Genomic DNA, 19,444 nt, shown 5'->3' on the forward strand with positions numbered 1-19,444 from the left:
GAATAGTATACATACATATGCATCTATAAAGCCTACCAGCTCTATTGTATTAGGGTAGGCATACTGATAGATTTATAGTATAATTTCTTTGTTCTTTCTTTGTGCAAGATGGAAATAAATCTCAGTGATTTTTTTTGTACTCAGATTGAGTTATGCCACTTCTGTATTTGGGAACAGGTTGCCCAGAGATGTGGTGGATGCCCTGTCCATGGAGACTTCCAAGGCAAGGCTGGGTCAGGCCCTGGGCAGCCTGATCAAGCTGTGCATGTCCCTGCTTATTGCAGGGGACTTAAAACAGATGGCCTTTAAAGCTCTCTTCCAACTTTAAGGATTCAGGGGCACAAACTTTGTCTCTCAGCAAGCACTCTAGTTCACTTGAGTCTGAAGCTGTACATATAGATTCTGAATGTTTAACGTTCTCAGCTGGATCAGAGAAATGACATTGTTGAAATCCAGGAGTACTGTGGTGAGGCTGTAAGTTTTCAGCCAGATCAGTTGTCCACACTGATCAGTTGGTCAGAAGGACACTGAAGCAGGGCTGGGTGGGAGGTGAGGAAGGGAGACATGCAGTACCCCTTGGTTATCATGTGCGATTACACAGTATGTTTAAACAGATCGAATACATCTTATGGTGGAATAAGATGGCTTTCCAATGGTGGAATCCATTGATACATCAAAAGAAACAGATTTTTTTTGTTGCAGAAAAGCAGTTAACATCTGGCAGATAACAAGTAACTCCTCCAACCTAATTGTGTGTGTGCATACTAATACATGTATGTAATTAATAAACATATTAAAACACATACCCTATATAACAGAAGTAGGTATGGTTTCTTGCCCGCCTGGTTTTAGGGAAGTGGATTCTGCTTGACACATCTGTATGTAATAATTTGGTTTCATCTCTAAAGGAGTCCTTGTTTTTGATCTAACTAAGGTATATCCTACGGTAGATGTAATGCTCATGTGGTGTCTTCCATCATTTCTACCCTCATTTTGTGTGTGGTAGCCTGGCATCCCATGAGAAAAATACAATATAAATTTGATATATTCTTCTGGATTGCTGATTTTTGGGAAAGAACTGTTTGTTGTACTTGTAACATTAGCTGAGGTGGTTTTTACTGTTTAATTGCAGTGTTTTTGTGTTGTGATATCACCACCTTGTGTGACTAGTTGGAAATGCATTTTCTGTGCTTTCTTTCAACAGATAGAGGCTAAGTTTGAACATCTTATGCTAATGCATCAAGTAGAGAAACAGAAATTAGAGAAGAAGAGAACAGCTCTAGAAGATGAAATTGCTCTGTTTAACATGAAGAAAGCTAATGCTGAATTACTCCAAACACAGCCAATGGTCTCTACTCCTGTTACCTTGAAGAGAGACAAGGACTGCAAAAGGTAAGTGCTTTTGATAGTCATCAGAGATAGCAATAGAAAATTCTTTCAGTTCTGTAACACAAATTTTAGTCTTTTAGAGAAGATGCAGATGTGTTCCTATTCTTGTTATGTGCTTGAAATATCATGCTTGGATCTCTGACTCTAAAATTAACATTTAGAGTAATTGTTGTTTATTCTTTGAACATTCTTCCTTCCCCCCCCCCATGAAGGGAGCAAGGTTTTTGGCTTGAACTGCTGCGCTTTGATGTCAGAAATGAAGAAGTTGTGAATGTTCACAAACAGAGCAAGAGGGAGAAGGTAGAGAGGGAGAGAAATCTACCCAGGGAATTCCAGTAGTACTGACTGCAGCAGTATTCAGATTTTGAATGTAGGTTGCATTAGCTTTGTGAGGTGACTTGTCTGCTGCTGTCCCTTCATACTAGATTTGTCTTCCTATTACACTTCTGTGAGGAGCGCTTAATAAAACTGGCTCTAAAATTACACTATCTGTGGAGTATGGCCTGGTGCATGCTTCACTTGATGTTCCTTCCCTCTCCACGCTAAAATAAAAGCCTGAATAACTTCAGAAATTTTAGAAATGAATTCAGAACAACGAGCTCATCTTCATTTATAGACATTAAATTAAATGGTGTAAAAAACGGATGTTTTCAGTTTATTCTTTTCCATTCCTGATAGGTTACAGTTATATAAATGGACAGAAAAGATGAAATGAAAAGATAAATGGATGCCATTTTGTTGATTAATATCTCATGGCACTTAAAAGCACATCTTTTCACAGAATCACAGAATTGTAGGGGTTGGAAGGGACCTCTAGACCACATTGCACAAGTAGGTGTCCAGGTGGGTCTTGAATATCTCCAGAGTAGGAGTCTCCATCAGTTTGTGACCATTTCCCCTCGTCCTATTATGCTCCACTGAGAAGAGTCCAGCCTCGTCCCTTTGCCTTCCACTCCTTAGATTATAGATATGGATCAGATCCCCTCTGAGTCTTATTTTTTCAAGGCTGAACAGACCCAGGTCTTTCAGCTTTTCTTCATAAGAGAGGTGTTCCACGCCCTTTATCATCTTTGTGGCCCTCTGCTGTACTCTTTCCAGGAGATCCCTATCTTCTTTGTACTGCGGAGCCCAGAACTGGACACAGTACTCCAGGTGAGGCCTCACCAGGGCAGAGTAGAGGGGGAGGATCACCTCCCTTGACCTGCTGGCCACGCTCTTTTTAATGCACCCCAGGATCCCTTTGGCCTTTTTGGCCACCAGAGCACACTGCTTTTGTACATGACTTATGCATAACTGCTGGATTATAAAACCTTCAGAAGCTTTATGGGTGCATATACTTCCACAAATACTAGCAAGACAGCTTTGAAATTTTGGGACGTATGCTAGAAGCCTGCTTATGGTTTTCACTCAATTTTATTGCATTTCAAATAATGTTACTGAGTTTCTATTCCTAGACTTCTTTTTTTTTGGAAAAGGGGAATTACTGATGACAGAAGTGATAGTCTGTACTGTTGTGATTAACTCCCAAGTGCAGAGATTTCCACATGTTATCTCTGGTTTAGTCTTATTTCTTCGGAGTATGTTACATTTCATATGCTTGCTTTTGTTTTTCAGTTCCAGCTTTACATAATACCAGTGACAGAAGAATGATCATTTCTTTTGAAGAAGCTGTGATGCACAGTATTGTTTTGGAGGTCAAGGAGTGACATTTTCTTACTAAAGGAATTGGACAATCTCTCTTGTTGCTGCACGCTACGAGAGAGTTTTTAAGTTTGAGCTACATACACATGGTGTGGTAGTTACTGTCATTGTCTTTGGACTCTCTGGTGTGTGTCTGCCTTGATGCACACCTGCTTCATGTACTTGTGGCCAACTTCCATCCATTTTAAGTGCATTGTACCAAAGAGAAGATGTGTGCTTTGAACAGTTCCATTCATAGTATGAATGCCTAAGTACAAAAGTATGAATTAATATATCTTCTCTAGCCTTTCTAAAGAGTTATTTTCGTATGACGTATTAGTCTACTAAATATTATTTAATACAAGTGCTGACATAATGTAACTGTTTACTTATTTTCCTGACAGTGGTTTATTTATAAGCTTTTATTTACAGGTGCTGTCCTCCTCAGATGCAATCCATTGAGATACTTTATCTAACATTACTAACAATTTGGAAAGTACCTGCAACTTTTTGTTGATTGTGACTGCTGTTCAGTTGCAGCAGAGGTCAAACGTTGCAAAAACTGTTAACTTCAAGAGCTTTGGGTTAAAACAAATGTTTCTGATGATTTCCTTTATGTTTTGAGTAGTCATAGTAACAAATAAAATATGTTGGTTTTGCTTAAGTGTTGCTGTTGTTCTTCCTCTCCCTCCCACATTACTAAAGTCAAGAGGTAGGAAAAGCTTAAATGTATTGCATTTACGAATTGGAAAAATGTATGACTGCATACTGTGTCTGCAGGACAAGTGTGCTCACTGTATGCCTCTGTACTTAAAACCAGGACATTTCTGTTTTATTCAGACAGTGCTGCATTTGAGATTGCTTTCCTTGAGTTCCACAGCAATGGGAAGGAATATATAAGGTATGTAAGCACTTCACTGACCAGGGAAGGCTCTAGCTGTGTGTGTTTTCAGTTGTTCCCACAGCCCAAACAGGCTGTGACATAGGTTAAGAGGGGACATTCATTTAGTCCAACATGCTCTGTCAGCATGTATTTGACACTTCTTTCATGAGGAGAAAACTGACTGGGGCCAGGCCCTGTGGTTGTTGCTTGATTTCTCCCTCCTGAGCAAAATTTTGCTTGATGAAATGTACTCTCTGTTTACCTTTGTACTTTTGACTGGGCTGTCTGCATCTGTTTGATTTGAAACAGGGGACGTGCCCTCCTTGACAGAGGTAACAGCCACGTGAAAGAAGTCTGTTTGTTTTTTGAACTCAGCAGTGGGTGTCGACGTGTTCTCCCATGATCTTGAGTGGACTGGTTATAATTGTGTGATGTGTACCATCAGCTCAATTGTAGTGTGGGCTTTCCCAGCCACTGACTTAGTTCAAGTATGGTTCTTCATGTGCATTGCAAAACTGGAGATGAACTGGTTATAGTGGGTGCCACTGCTGGCTTGGAGATGGTTAAGCACTGGTAGACCTCAGTAGCTCTGTGCCTGGCTGTTACTGGAGGATGTACTCTTCTGTGAGGGCTGGGAACTGTGAGCAGTGCAACATTTTGGTTAGAGCTGTTTTACACCGAGGTTCATGTGTTAGCTTGGGAGTGTCTGCAGGGGCTCAGCAGCCAAACAGAATTGGGGTGGGGCTTGGGAACAAGGCAGGAGTTGCAGAGAGTTTCTTAACGGCACAGAATCATGTGAGAAGGCCAGTGGGTTTTTATTTTTCCTCCTGATATTTGCACAAGTAGTGAAGTCACCTGAAGGAGTGGGTAATTCTGTAATCATTGTGCATAAATTAGCCTAGAGATTAGATACAGGATAAGCACACAAGTGCACATCACAGTTGGACAGTCAAATGAAGTTCAGAGAATCACAAAGGAACAGCTAACTATATCTCCTGAAAATGGAGAATCAGTCAGGTTGCCCAGAGAGGTTGTGGATACCCCCTCCCTGGAAGCATTCAAGGCTAGGCTGGATGGGGCTGTGAGCAGCCTGGTCTAGTGGGAGGTGTCCCTACTTAGAGCAGGTGAAAAAATAACCTTTTTCCATAACAGCAGTAGCATCACATCAGTACAGAAAGGAAAGGAAATGAACTGAGGCCGCTGGGTGTCCAAACAGCAAAACAGTGTTAGGTATTGACATTCTCAAACTTTAAAACAGAAAAAAGACATCAGCACTATTCTCGCTAGGGTGCGCTCAAAGGACGTGGCTGCCGTGAGTAGCAGATGTGCGTGATTAACTGGAGGGGGTTGAAGTGGCGAAGAAAGCATTTTCTTGAGTGTTACCCTGTATCTGTTCATTATGAGATGTTTATTTATGAGCCCCCGTTTTTCGTTGGTGAGGACAAAATCCAGCTAAGACCAGGAATGATGGGTTCTGCTCTGGGTTTTTGCCCAATTTCCCCAAAATGTTGCCAGGGGTATTTTATTTCACCTCAGTCACAGTTTAGCATTCAGACCAATGTACTTCTGCTGTTTCCTGTGGGTTTATTTTCACATTTTCCTGACTTAAAAGCTTTCTGTTGTAGTAATGTGTTTACAAATTGCTTGAAGATCTCAGTTGTTTTAATTGCTCAGACTGTCATTCCATCCATGTCATCCATGGTTTTGACTAGGAAAGAGTTAATTCCCTCACTCAAATCTCAGGAACAGCAGACACCATGGTAATCTCCCATCTCTCTGGAGGAAAGTGAAAATCATTAGCGTGTTCAGAAGGAGGGAAAGAAGTGGCTAAGAGGGCACTGCTGGTACTTTGCACAGTCATTTGGGACTATGTTTTTCACAGCTTCTACTTACAGCTGTTTTCTTGGGATGGTTGCCATTTGCTTCATTTTGGAAATGCCAGAGGTGGAGAACCATTCTCCCCAGCTCTGGTAAGCACAGTGTGGCAGTGCAATGCCACACCACGGCTTGGGGAAGGGGGGGCTCTCCAGGCACATGGATGACTTTTAGATCTTCTGCACTTGGTGGCTCCAATAGTTCAAAGTTCTGGCGATGTTGCAAGAGGGAATTATAAACCTCCTTATCAGATAAAACTTCGGTAGGCCGGCAGATAACTATCTACGTAACTCAGAAACTGGTACATGCTTTAACATAGCATTGTTACAGCAGTTCTGAGGAAGTGGATCTGCAGACTTTTCGGTTTGCCAGTGTGAAGGTTTTTGCTTTTCTGGGGAGATGTGACGATCTCAGTGCATTTTGGCTGAGCTGTCTGGCAAGGTGTGCAGGCAGCTGGAGGGGTGAGAAGTGCTGAACATGAGTCACAACCTTTTCCTCTAGCATTTGTTAGCCTCCCTGTCATTCTGTTAAAGACTCATTTGACTTACAAACTCCGGTGAAGAATTCTTGCTAGCTGCCATCTAGAAACACAGCACATGAGACTGATGAACTGTACTGAGGAATACAAAACACAGCTGCTGTTTCATGACTGTGTTCACAGTAGATGAATGACACCAAAGCTTTGCCCCAAGGTCAAATCATTCTATATTCCTAATAATTGTAAATGTACAACTGCATGATGCAAGTATGTAAATGTAAACAATAATTTCACTGCCCATCTTGATGGGATTTGAGATTGGGATGTTTGTTTTGTCTCTTAAGTTACAGAAACTTTTTTTTGCTAATGACAGCTTCTCAAGGAAAATAAAAATCTCACGTAAGTTGTGGTACCTGACTGCTCTTCAGTCTTCACACAAAATGCATTCAGAAGTGGGAATGTTTCATTTACATGTTTAGGTGGAAGAGGAGATCCGTGGTGGGTAGGGCTTGGATTTTTAAACATAATTATATTTTTTTTCCTTGCACACGCTTTCTGAAAACGAGCAATGGAAATAAATCCATCATAGCTTTTAATATGCAATTACAGTCACACAGGAAGTCTGTGATGGAAATGGGTGCTAGGACTAACACCCTTTGCTGGAGCAAGACAGTGGCCTGCTTACCCCCTAGACTTGTATATCTTTCTCAAGCCTGCTCCTGTTTTGACTGATTAATAATAGACAGAAGCTTTTGTGTACGATGATCTACAGAAGAAGGAAAATGATGCAATCTGACTTCTCAATGCTTGTGGGTTACCTTTCTATCTGTGATTCTGGGATTTAAATGTCTTCTGCTGTTCCTTAGATTCCCTGGTCACTCATGTGTGAGAGGTACTCATGTACGTGTTTAGTGTCTTGCTCTTGGAGCAATGTGTGGTCTGTGATGTGGATGTGAAGTGTTGGTTAGTCTGCCCTCACTGGAAAATAGCTTGCCGCAGATAGGCCTGTAATCTATTCTGAACTTGTCAGTTCATCTTACCTCAGAAATTCCCAATCTTGTTGAATAAATTCATTGTCTAAAAGGTGTGAAGTTTCAAATCCCTGCTCCAAAATAGACAGAACAAGGACCTGGATTTAAAACCCTTCTCACACTGAGCTCTCTAAAACTCTTCTCACAGTTTTGTGTGAATGTGTTTCCTTTGGTTCCTCGTGGAGCAGGGTTTTGTATTCCTGCACCAAGACAAAACAGGAGTACTGTTAACCAAGTGCAGCCAGGCTTGTCTGTATGCAGGCTGCTCTCCTTCCTGCCTGGGCCTACCTCAGGCTCTTCCAGCCCTGCTGGTCCAGCCGTGTCAGCTGGGTTGTAACCAAGCAGTTAGCATCTAATGCAACCAGTTCTTCACTTGGATCACTTGAGCAAGGACGTAATTCCTATTTCAGTGGCCACCAAGCGGGTTGCCAATCTATCTGACCAGTGGTGTCCCGTGGCATGGCATGGCAGGGGAAGGGGATGTGGTCAGAAGGCATTCTTCTCCCTCAGAAATCTGAGTCCAGCCTGGACTCTTTACTCGAATACAACCTTAGGGCAAATGTGAGATAAACCAAGGCTCTTTGGGCCACCACAGTTCAGCATACCAGCTTTTAAAGGCTACCAGCAAAACTGATACTCTGTTTCAGTCATTTTTAAAAAAAAGAGGGAGATCCTAATTAAAAGATGATGCACCGTTTATCTTGGCATACAGGGAAATGCTTTCCTAACATTTTGCTGGGGCTGCAGAGACAGCTCAGTTTATGAATCCAGGCATTGGAAATATAATCGCAGAAACAACAGGACATCATAACCCATGTGGTAGATGAAACAGCAGACTTCCCCAGTAAGGCCTTTCATGCCAATGAGACATTTTGAATATTTCACCTCTCTTTGCCCGTGAGGTCAGGAGCGATCCTTACATTTTAGTGGATGATATCATGAAGTTTGTGTGTTGGCAGAGCTTCTTTTGTCAATAAATACAGATATTGCATTGTGACTACGTTGCACTGGGGATTGATAATGGCTGCAAACAGACTGCTGTTAGTGTCTAAGTATGCCAATAAAGTAATTAAGGCCCAGTGTGCTCATTGATAACAGCCATGTTTTACAACCTGCCTGCACAGGCTGTTTGAAAAAATCCCAAACCCATACAATCTTAACTCACATTTAAAAATGATTTGCAGCTTTAAAAATTTGATCAAACATACTAAAACGAGTCTCATATCTTGGGACACAACACCTGAAGCAGTAAATTCAGTGCTGTCTGACAGAAAAGCCTCCGTGCAGAAGTGTTAGCTTCAGGTTTTGGAAACCACCTCAGGAGGGTGGGGGTGGAGGAGTAAGTTGGACGTGTCGGTGACTTACAACACAGCTATTACAACGTGTTTGTCAAATGAAATGTTCTGATGTTTCAGAAACTCAAAGAAATAGACAAGATTGAGGAACAGTGTTTTTGGAAACACCACATCTGTTTGCTTGGAAGATTTCTTGTAAAGAACTCCACAGTTTTCTTGGAAATTGGAAAGGAAAGCTATGTCATGGTTGCTCTCTATCTTTTATTTAATACTTTTTTTTTCCTCATTTATTCTTTTTGTATTGTAAAGCCCATTTTTGCCTTGTTTATCCAAGTCGCCAGAGAGGGGTGCTAAGGAACTGCGCTGGAAAGGCTGAGGCCGTGTCCTGCTGTAAGCCCCAAATTAGGCTCGGGTGTAAAAACAAACCACAGGCAAAGAAAAGCTGTGAAAGTCCCACTTCATACAGCCTAAATTAAAGGACTGTCCAGAATTCACTCTCCAGAAGCAAATGGGACAGAACATCCTCAGGCAATTGAAGTCTGTGTAAGCATGGAGTTGGGCCAGAACTCAGCCACAGGAGATGTGAAAGGCCACCATGCAAGGCATTGGGTTTGAGAAACCCGGGCACCGAGCTGCCAGAGGAGGAAAGATGGGGCTGCTGGGGCAGGTGTGCTGTGCTGGAGATCAGGATCCCGGCATTCTAACACAAGGGGTTTCGTACAGTGTATTTTACAGCTTGGGTCCTCAAAATGGAAGACTTGAGATTTTTCTGTCTTGTGTTAGCTGTCAAATATGTGGGTTGTTTTTCTTTTTTTTTAGACTAGTTTATAGTGTATATTCATACAGTGCACAGTCTATTTTCTTATAATTCTAGACATAACCGCACATCCTTCCTTTTCCATCTTAGCTTCTTGCTCAGTAAATTTTCTTGTGACGATTCTCAGCCTCAAAAGCTGAAAATGCACTTTACCTAAGCACAAAGGAATGCTCTTTGGTAATATCTTCATGGTTTACATCATGAAAACATTCCTCAGTAAAAACTGCACAGCTGATGTCTTTGTCCTCTTGCATTTGCTGCCAGTGCTGGAGTAGGAAGATGTACTCTGGCAGGCACTGCACACTGTTCTGTACCTTAAGGCCAGGTGTGAAAGGTGGAGATGAGAGGTGTGGATAGATCCAAGTGAGACAACGCACATATCACAAGACTTTCCAAGTCCTGTAGTAATATTTCCCTGTGCTTACTTGTGTTGCTGACACCTCCTGGTTCCATACTGGCTCCAAACATAGCTTGCTAGTCTCTATAAAGAGTAACAAGATATCGGCTTGATATCTCCTGGGCTTTGTACCGGCACACGCTCCAGTGGGGCTGGTCAGTTGTTACACACCCTACAGCAACCAAATGGGGACAAAGCAGCGGGTGTCCTGCCTTACAGCCACAGCTGCAGGGTTGTGACTCACACTCATGCTGATGAGCAGCCAGCTCTGACCCAGGCAGGTCATGGTGGGCCCGTCATGTCAGAATCATGCCATCACAGAATGGTTTGGGTTGGAAGGGACCTCACAGCCCAGCCAGCCCCACCCCGTGCCGTGGGATGGGCTGCCCCACCAGCTCAGCTGCCCAGGGCTCCATCCAACCTGGCCTTGAGCACCTCCAGGGATGGGGAACCACAGCTTCTTTGGGCAGTGTATTCTGTTGAAAATATAAGAAATGCTTTAATAAACACAGGTCAATATTGTAGCAGATTAACTTCAGGAAATCAGACATAAAAAACAAGTTAAACTCATTAGGATACAATGGAGATTTCAGTGAGACATTGAAGAGATGTGTCCAGAACAATGTATTGGATTTGCTGTAACGGTATGAAACCAGTTAGGGGGTTCATGCAGAACTGCAGGCACAGGTACTGCCCTCGGTGGTGGGAAGGGGCAGGCACCAGGGATTTGTATATTCCTTTTATCCCATTTGGGAGCAAGAAGAGGCGATGCCTTAAATCAAGCAGAAAGCAGGCTGGTTTTACATCCCGAAATGATGACTGGCCTTGATATTCAGCACCTCAGAAGCAGATTTATGTTTAAATTACAGACCCTGCTCGGCAAGGATGGTAAATTTTCTACAAAGGTCTTTTGCACTGCACGCCTCCTGTTATTTTGGGGTCCCCTCTCTCCCATTGCATCTGCACCAGGCTGTCAGCAAAGCAAGCACCGCAGAGTCCTCTCCAGCTTGGTGGCAGAGGGACGCGGTGCCGCGACAAAGGCAAGTGCTAATCTGTGTTGAGCCTTAACGAAGTTAAATTTCACCTTAACTGCACGCAGTGCTTCTGCTGTCTTTGTTGCGTGCCAGAGGCCTTTTTCCTAATTGAAAATGATAGCTCCCTGGGTGCTGAGGAGTCACATGGCAGCCTTTTATTGCGGGATATGTTATGTGCCCGCTATATTTCACACACTGCCTGGAGAAATGCAGCGGGTTTTATTGGTATGAGGGACAGTCCCTCATTGGGTTGCTCTGCCTCATGTGTACATCCTCAGCGTTGCTCATTTCCAATTTTATTAACGTCTGGGAGCTGGCAGAAAGGCTTCCATACAAAAATTAGCAGAGGGAGCAGGGAGGAAAATACCCTGATGCTGGGCCTGCAGGGATGGATGCAGGCGCACCCACTTACACTCGCAGACACAGGTGTGTTTCAAGTAAAGGGATATGTTGGAGAAACAGCCCCTCAGCTTGTTTGACCGTGGAAAAAGGAAAAAGGAAATTCTTTTGTCCTTAAAAAAGGTTAATTTAGTCTATCAAACCAGGGAGATTAATGAAAGTACAAAAGCTCATGCAGTTTAGAAACTAAGTCAGTTTTAGAATGCGAGATAAGGCTAATGACAAAATAAATCACATCAGGACCGTCAGGCAAGTGCTTTGTGACTAATGAGCTCCTAGGCAGGTGTCTCCGTCCCTGCAGCACCACAGCTGGGCTGAATCTCACTTCGCACCTGAATGAGGCTGAGCTGCAGGGCAGAGCAGGTGCTGGGGACGCAGGACACACATCTGTGCTGCTGTCACCCCATCTCATCCCATCCCGTCCTGTCCTGTCCCATGCCATTCCATCCCATCCCGTTCCACTCCAACCCTTCCCACCCCATCCCATCGTTCCATCCTATCCCACCCCAGTGCCCCCCAAGCAGGGCACTGGAAGTGACACATGCCTTGGATGCTCACTTGGACTCCACTTCTTTGAATAATAAATGTCCATCAGAGCAGGTGTTGGCAGCCTGATCCTCCCCGCAGCAGTTGCCCCCTTCACTTTCTTGCTCTCACCTTATGAGTATTAATTTAGACAAAGAATAGCAGTGCTTTTCGCAAATTTCTCTGGAGCGGAATTTATGCTTAGTTGGTTGTGTGTTTCCAGAACACTTAACTGTCCCATGCTCATGGTAAATGTAATGCTGTGGCATCTCTCAACACAGAGTTGTGAGAAATGCTCAAGAATGCTCTTTCCTGCCTTAAAATTCGAATAAATGATGGCTTGTTTCTTGAAGGGCTCTTTTGTGAGGACTGGAGGGTTGAAGGAAGGATGACTTTGAATGTGCCTTCTCCAGAGCCACCTGATGTCAAATGAAAGTTTGAGCATCGTGGCATTTCTTCAGCGCTGGTTACTGTTATTTCTGTATTGCCAAACTTGTAGGACAGCACTGGAGTAGGCCAATTCCACACAGAGAGCCACCCGCTCGGCCCACAGCATCTCCTTCCCCCTGCTGCCGTAGGTGCACACCTGGAGCTCTGGCTGCATTTGGTGGTAGTAATGGTGATATATATATAAATCTATGCATACACACCTAAGTATTCTGTAACATTAATAAACTAATTGGAAGGATTTGCCAACCTGCCCTCAGTCCTCCCATGGTGTGAAGCATCCCTCGCGAAGGGTCCCTGTGAGAACCCACACCTGGGTGCCCCCAAAAAGGGGGTGGAGCCCATGATCTTGTAGGTCCTTTCCAACCTTATGAACCTATGAACCTATAAGTTGGGCTGCTGCCCCCACTCCTGGGTTGCCCTCCCTAAACACACCAATGTAAAAGCCATCAAAATGTTCCAGCGGCCTTCTTCTCATCCTGGATTTCAGTTGTTTGGCCGCCCTGTATTAAGCAACTCGGGAGCCCAACGATTTATACACAAACAACTTGTGTTGTTTGTGCAGATGTATTGCTTTTTTTCCTCCCTCGTAAAGGAGCATTTTTCTCCATGAGACGTATTTAAAACTGAAAATAAAAATAACACATTAATCCTTTCCTTCCTCTGCCTCCCAGATGAGCAAAACCATTGGAGGAAACTCAAAACTGTTCCTTAATTTATGGAGAGATGTAGGAACCTAAATCAAGCGCGGAGGCGATTATATCACAAATTTTCTGCGCAAGAAGTTCAGGGAGAGCAGTTCTGCAAGATGCTGAAAGCTCTCAGTTGTTGACCCCTTCTGAACTGCCACAAGTGCCTCTTTACTGCAGGATTAGGGTAAAGGGAATTACTGTCTTCCCTCTGGAAAAAGCCACGCTACACAGTGTGCTGCCCAGGTACCCACAGTGCAGGAGGCAGCCCCTCACAGTCACCCTCAAACTGGGTGCTGGAGCACTGTGTCTCATCAGAGAGGACATGAGGGAAGCTGAGGACGTACTGGGGTTGTGCTGGTGGCTCTTCGCCAGCTCAGGGATGTGCAGCCTTGCTGAAATACAGCTGGAGCACTGCAGCACTACATCTCATCTAAAAAATATCATTCGTGAAATGAAAACCCACGGCAAAGAGCTGGTGCTGGTCCATTAGAATAACATGTAAACACCGGCCCCACTGTTTAAATGTCACGTGTTTTGATAACCCTTATGAACAGAAAAGCAATTCTCTCCCCTGGCTGCATTATTATATAACCTCATCAGAAGATAAACAGCCTCCTTGCCCCCAAACATTTTGCAATTTGCATTTAGATTGTTCGGTGCCGACGTTCGGAATAAGATACTTCCCAGCTTCGTCAAACAAAACCCAGCTGTCATTTAGCACAGCAGCAGTCAATTTATGTTCCTATTAATGCAGATCCCGGGCAATTATCTGGGGAGAGGCGGGGGAGATCTTAATGTGTTGCCCCCACCCATTGTCAGCTTAATGTGTTGCAGAGGATGCAGCCACAGGGCACATGGATGCACCCATGAAGAAGAGCAGGTCAGTGTTCTCCTGCTGTTAGGGGGAAATGGGAAAGTATGGGGTACAGCTTGTAGGTCCTCTGAGTACTTCTGCATTAAAAGTGCTTTTCCCTCTTGGAGCGTTACCAGAGGATGGCCACAAGGATGGCAGAAGGAGCACCTCTCCTGTTTAGACAGGCTAGGGGAGCTGGGCTTCTTCAGCCTGGAGAAGAGAAGCCACTGCAGCCTTCCAGAACTTGAGGGGAGCTTATAAGCAGGAGTGGAACTGACATTTTTACACAGGGTGATAGTGACAGGACAAGGGAGAAGCTGTAGGTGCCCTGTTGCTGGAGGCTCTCAAGGCCAGGTTGGATGGGGCCCTGGGCAGCCTGAGCTGGTGGGGGCAGCCCTGCCCACAGCATGGGACTGGGGCTGGGTGGGCTGTGAGGCCCCTTCCAACCCAAACCATTCTGTGATTCATGACTATGAATTCTTCAACAAGCCCAGGGGATGCTGATTTCTTTTTATGGGTGGTGGGGTCTCACCAGGGTGGGGGGCAAAGAGGGGAGCTTATCCCCATGGGATAAGTATACATGGGAATGGGCTGAGCTGAGCTGCCCCTTTAAGTATGGGATGAGGACAGGACTTCAGTGCCAGCCACTGCCCGGTGGCCTGGCTCCTACAGCTGATAGAAACCAAGTGGTGTTCTGTGGGTGGGGAGACACCCACACCCAGTAATTAGAAATACATCTGTGGACGACTGGAAAGTTATTTTTGCTACATGAAAGGCTAGGACAAGAGGACAGGACCCTCTCCAGACTGGATCACTGCTTGGCTCCCCTGCCAGGACAGCTCATTTATTTGGGTTGGCAGCCACTCGCTAAGCCGCACGTCTGCCAGGTTCACCATGTTGTAAGGAGCTGCTGATGTCAGGAGGAGCTCTTGGATGCAGGACAACCCTGCAGATGTTGTCCAGGTGGTTCTGCTCTCTGCAAGCGTCTAGGAATGGCCAAACTGCGTAACAATTTTACGATTATTATTTTTCTTTCGAAACCCAGCTGGAATTGCTATTGCAGGAGCAAAGCATGAGGTGCGGGGCTGGGTATCAGGGAGGTATGTGGCCTCCAAGGGTGGCTGCCACACTGCTGGCACCCTGCAGCTGGCAAGGCTGAGAGGAGGAAAAGCTGCTGCCTGTCCTCATCTAAATTCTTGCAGTTCCCACATCTTAATATCCATGACTCGGCAGCCAGCCCTCCTGGTTCACCATCTGCGTGCAGCCCAGGGACACATTTCCTGTCCCTGCACTCTTCCTCTGGACCTGCCCCGTTTTCTTCACGTCTGAGGTAGGTGCTGACTTCTGAAGACCTGCTGAAAGAAGAACCAGAAAGAGATTGTGTCTTCTGGTCAGGTAAATTTTGCCGTTACTGGTCTTTGCTCGTGGGCAAGTTACTACTGAAAGGAAGCATTCCTGACGAGCCTCAGAGCCACTTACATTATTTGTTCACTTCGGCGTCTAATAAAAAAGACAGAAACCTCCATCGAGTTGCCTTAATGTTTATTTTACTTAAAGAATCAGAAACACAGTCATTGTAGTTCATTTGTACTCATATCCGCCAACATTTCCTAAATCACGTTAACATTCATGTATAACAAAAACATTTTCTGAGCTGTGCAAAGTTCAAAGGGATTGTTCAATTACTCGAATGCGCTTCTAGAACAGCGAACCTGGCGTTTTACGGTCTGAGGCCACCAGAAGGATTCTTCTCTTTGTTCCCCTGTTGTAGGAGATGCAGATCTCTTTCCCCGTTCCCTTGTACGACAGGTGGAAACGAGATCACAGCACACACCGAGCCTCTCTCAGTCCAGGGCTTTCCAAGTGGCTCTGGGTCACTTTTCTGTATCACCGATCTGCGTTGTGTTCTGCACTTGTGCTCCTCGCATGGAAGTGATTTGTCCAAGAAGATTACTCAATAACCCAAAGTGTGATGATAAACAGTAAAGAGGGGCCAGAAACAGCTGTTATCAAAACAAATCCCCCGTAAATACTTTTCTCTGCAGGAGGTATGAGCGGAAGGGTTGCTGTCCATTAGAAAAACAACATCTCCCTTGCAAAACATATTTTAAAGCACTGACTTCATGACACGACATCTGCGTGTTTTATTTCTCACATATCAACTTTTGTGCTGTTAAGCACTCAGAGGTGGAAATCTGGACTCATTTTCGATCTGGCTAAACACAACAGGCAGCAACCAAGCCGTCATCCTGTTTCATTTTTCTGCATGTAGTAAATACACCCATGGAACAGAATTTTAAGAGGACGTTAACTACTGTAAGCTGTCAGAAAAATCTCCTTGTGTCTGGCACAGCTAGCCCAGAATTTTTACTGGAATCGATAAGACACATTCTGACGTTTTCAGCTCACTAACTGTGCAGTCCTGTTTGAGGTGCAGTGATACCAGTTCTGATTTGGACCAAACAGACGGACAGATATGGCTCTATTCTCAAAGAAGTCTTTCCAGAAGACGTTTCTTCAATCTCCTATTGGTTATAAAAAGGCAATTTCCTCTCAACAGTAACTAAACTTCTAGTGGCTGACTCATCACAATCTGGAACACGAACAAATGCAGCGATGTTCAACATAAAAAGAAACACCCTGAAAATAATGCCTCCCTGTCGAAGGTGCTATACTTGGCCATGGACTGTGTTTCTGGGATCTGTTTGTTACGTGTGACGGCAAGAAGAAACTTATTTTTGCAGAGAACAAAGTCACAGAGCTGAACTTAAATAGGAGTGTTCACTGACGTGGCTTTTGATATGTACTAGAAGACACAGCTTGAACGAAAACAAAACTTACACCTTCGCATATGAAGTACTGTCAATGCAGCAACGATGTTCACCCACTGGGCCTCTTCATTTTAATAAGATCATCTCCAGGTTACAGTGCCTCCAACACGCTCCTAAATGACCACCACATGTTGGCTCTGGCCAACAGCCAAGGTACAGATACAGCTAAGAAAATTCTTTCATCACATTTCATTCAGCAAGAGCTCTTTTTAAGTACTCTCACAATTGTGTTATCGAACTTTTCTCATTCTGCTTCGTAGGAATAACTGACTGAACTCGCTTTACACTTATTGCACCTTTAAGTCCCTGGTAGATGGAAGCTTATATTGCCTGATACGGTTTGTATTGTAGCTTGACCATTATAAGGAATTGAACAGTCTCCAAAACTGTACATTTCTACAGTAAGAAATCACATTTCGATAATGCTAATTACACCCACCACAGATCAGCTCTCATCTCCGTGATGCAGCGACAGAGGAAAACGCCACGGTCCCTGTGCAAGCTAGAACCTGCAGTGTTCTTCTTATTGCCATGAAAAAGTCAATTTAAATGACTCCTCTAGGAATTACCTCCAGTTCTGGAGTCATTATCACTCTCCAGACAGAGCGCTGTGTTTCAGCATGGGTCTTCAGACACTACAAATAGGCAGGAGAGAGCACACGTGTGCACGGGCACGCTCCTCCCAGGGTATTTATCAGTGACCAAGCAGCTTTTTCTCTTTTCCTCTATGAAGCATGAATAGATCTTGATCTTCATGTACTTTTCTAATTTCGTATGCTGAACGCAAATCTTGTTGCAGCCTCTCTGTTTAACCAAACCGGATCTTTAACAGTTAAAAAAAATAGCACCAGATGTATGAAAAAAGAGGAAATGTCTGATCTAATAGGAATATATATAAAGTATAACAATTCTTACAGTAAAAAGGTACGTCATACAAAAAAGCAATGGAAAGTGATACTGAAGGACAAAAATCCATGCTGCATATAATAAGGGCAGAAGACAGGCAAAGGGGATTCCACTGGAATAACCACAGTTTGATGGTGGAGCTGTGCTTCCTCCAGGATCTGCCCGGCGGGAGCACCGGGACGCACCGGGTGATGGGGACTCTGAGCACTGACACACCTACTGACAAACTCACGCAGCATTATCTCTGAGGTATATAGAAAGCATGACGTTAACGTTTTGGGCTCCTCGCTCTCTCTTGCATGACGATACACGAATCCTTAGCCGGGGTTTTTCTCTACCCTCCCCTCCCTCTTTTTCCCTCAGGAAAAACAAAATCCCAGTTTAAGAGCTTCCTAGCACAGCTCCGTGAACTCTCAAATCCATCTTGCATAGGCCAGTAATAAGAACACTGCAGCTCTGACAAATAAGTTACAGCAATATAACAACTTTCCTCTTAATTCTTTTTTAAAGATATTTTCTCTATAATTTACACAAAGGGTTAACAGCCGGAGTTTAGGCTACGTTCAGTCCGTGTGGGCGTCCTTTCAGTCTGTGATTCCAGGTGGAAGGCACTACTTCAACATACCACCGTATGCACCGCGCGATTCCAGAAGCACAGTGGGGTGCTGTGTCTCCGAAGCTGTGGACTGAAGGGCCTGGGGGAGTCTTTGGAAATAAAAATGGCAGTGGTTATCAGTCCGGTTTCCCTTTGCTGTCTCTTCTTGTGCTATGCAGTTTCCCCTGAAAGCTCCTCCAGTCCAGAGAGCGGCGATCCGTCCTCAGAAGCTCTCCACAAAGCTCCCGGGGAAGAGTCCCGTCCTGCCATTCCTCTGTAGCGTCCCTTTGTACCAGCCGTCCTCACGCTTCTTGTGCACAAACACAATGTCACCCTCCTTCAGTTCGATCTCGGCCTCGCTCTGCGGCGGGTAGGGGACCACAACACGATACCTTCAGAAACAAAAGGGCAAAGACCTCGTCAGACACCTGTCTGCCCACCAGCTGCCTGAAGCCCACGCGGGGCCGAGCTGCTCCAGGAGCACACCTGTGCAGGCTCAGTTCCTCGGGCCAGCCACCCCAGGGGCTCACCCAGGTCTAACTTCCCTTGGATTTAAGGAAAACCGCTGTGGTTCAAGTCAGAGACATTGCCTCGCTTCTCTCGTTCCCTCACTTCCTGTGAAAAAGAAATCTTGAGGAAAAATGAGTTTGGAAGCTTCCTGGCCAGCCTGACTGGTGGCTGTGCTTGGGACATACCATGTAGCCAGGCTGTGACAGCAGGACGTGTTGTCAGATGCCTGGGGTGACAGCCTTGCACACTGCCTCAGCCACGCCATCCCAAATTGGAACTGGCAGTGCTCTGGCCAGATGCTCTCGATATCAGCAGTAACTAGCTAAAGTATTCACAATTTTCTTCTTACCATGTATCTTGGGAATGCACTTTGGGTCCCTCACACCTGGAAGGGAAACTAAGTTGGAAAGATACTAAATGTGTTTCGAAGCACTCTCTAAGCCAAGAGGGAGCCCTTACCCTGAGCCATCTGCAGGGCTCTCCAGGAACTGGGTTTTCATGTGTCACTCCATTTACTCCATTTCAGTGAAGCAGTGGTGGTTCCCATACAGCTGTTTGCTCTCAGCCTCATCATCCTTGGAACACAGACTGGGCCGTGTTACATCAGTGCACTGGTGTGCAGGGCTGGGAATGTATTTCTGCTGTACTCTTCTTCCTCAGTGTACACACTTTCACTGTCCACCGGCATTTGATTATCAATCAATAACTGTCTTGCTAATTGCAAAGTAATTAATATGGTAAGATAGTTAAAAGATGATAATTGACTATCCAAAGCTTCTCTCCTGAGGATTCATATTTCCGCAACCA

General features: G+C 44.7%; 2 protein-coding genes across 5 annotated transcripts in view; one reads left to right on the forward strand and one right to left on the reverse strand.

The window, feature by feature from the left end:
• SEPTIN10 (septin 10) overlaps nt 1-15,304 on the forward strand; it is a 38,077-nt gene extending 22,773 nt beyond the window's left edge. For 2 of the 4 annotated variants that reach the window (XM_065741073.1, XM_065741074.1), the window contains exons 9-10: nt 1,205-1,392; nt 1,602-1,966. In XM_065741073.1, the coding sequence (XP_065597145.1) occupies nt 1,205-1,392; nt 1,602-1,728 (315 nt within the window). In that variant the 3' untranslated portion in view covers nt 1,729-1,966. Of the gene's footprint in view, nt 1-1,204; nt 1,393-1,601; nt 1,967-3,003; nt 3,703-8,751; nt 8,872-15,032 lie in introns of those variants that run through there. The other 2 variants (XR_010622477.1, XM_065741075.1) reach the window with 2 other exon arrangements.
• Nucleotides 15,305-15,320: 16 nt separating this feature from the next.
• Nucleotides 15,321-19,444, reverse strand: part of SH3RF3 (SH3 domain containing ring finger 3) — a 225,199-nt gene continuing 221,075 nt past the window's right edge. Inside the window, exon 10 of the mRNA XM_065741060.1 lies at nt 15,321-18,519. Within this exon, the coding sequence (XP_065597132.1) occupies nt 18,351-18,519 (169 nt within the window). The 3' untranslated portion in view covers nt 15,321-18,350. The remainder of the gene's footprint in view (nt 18,520-19,444) is intronic.

This window comes from Cyrtonyx montezumae, unplaced genomic scaffold, assembly GCF_038088225.1.
Source record: "Cyrtonyx montezumae isolate F1298 unplaced genomic scaffold, pur_monq_1.0 scaffold_3, whole genome shotgun sequence".
NCBI classification, from domain to species: Eukaryota; Metazoa; Chordata; class Aves; order Galliformes; family Odontophoridae; genus Cyrtonyx; species Cyrtonyx montezumae.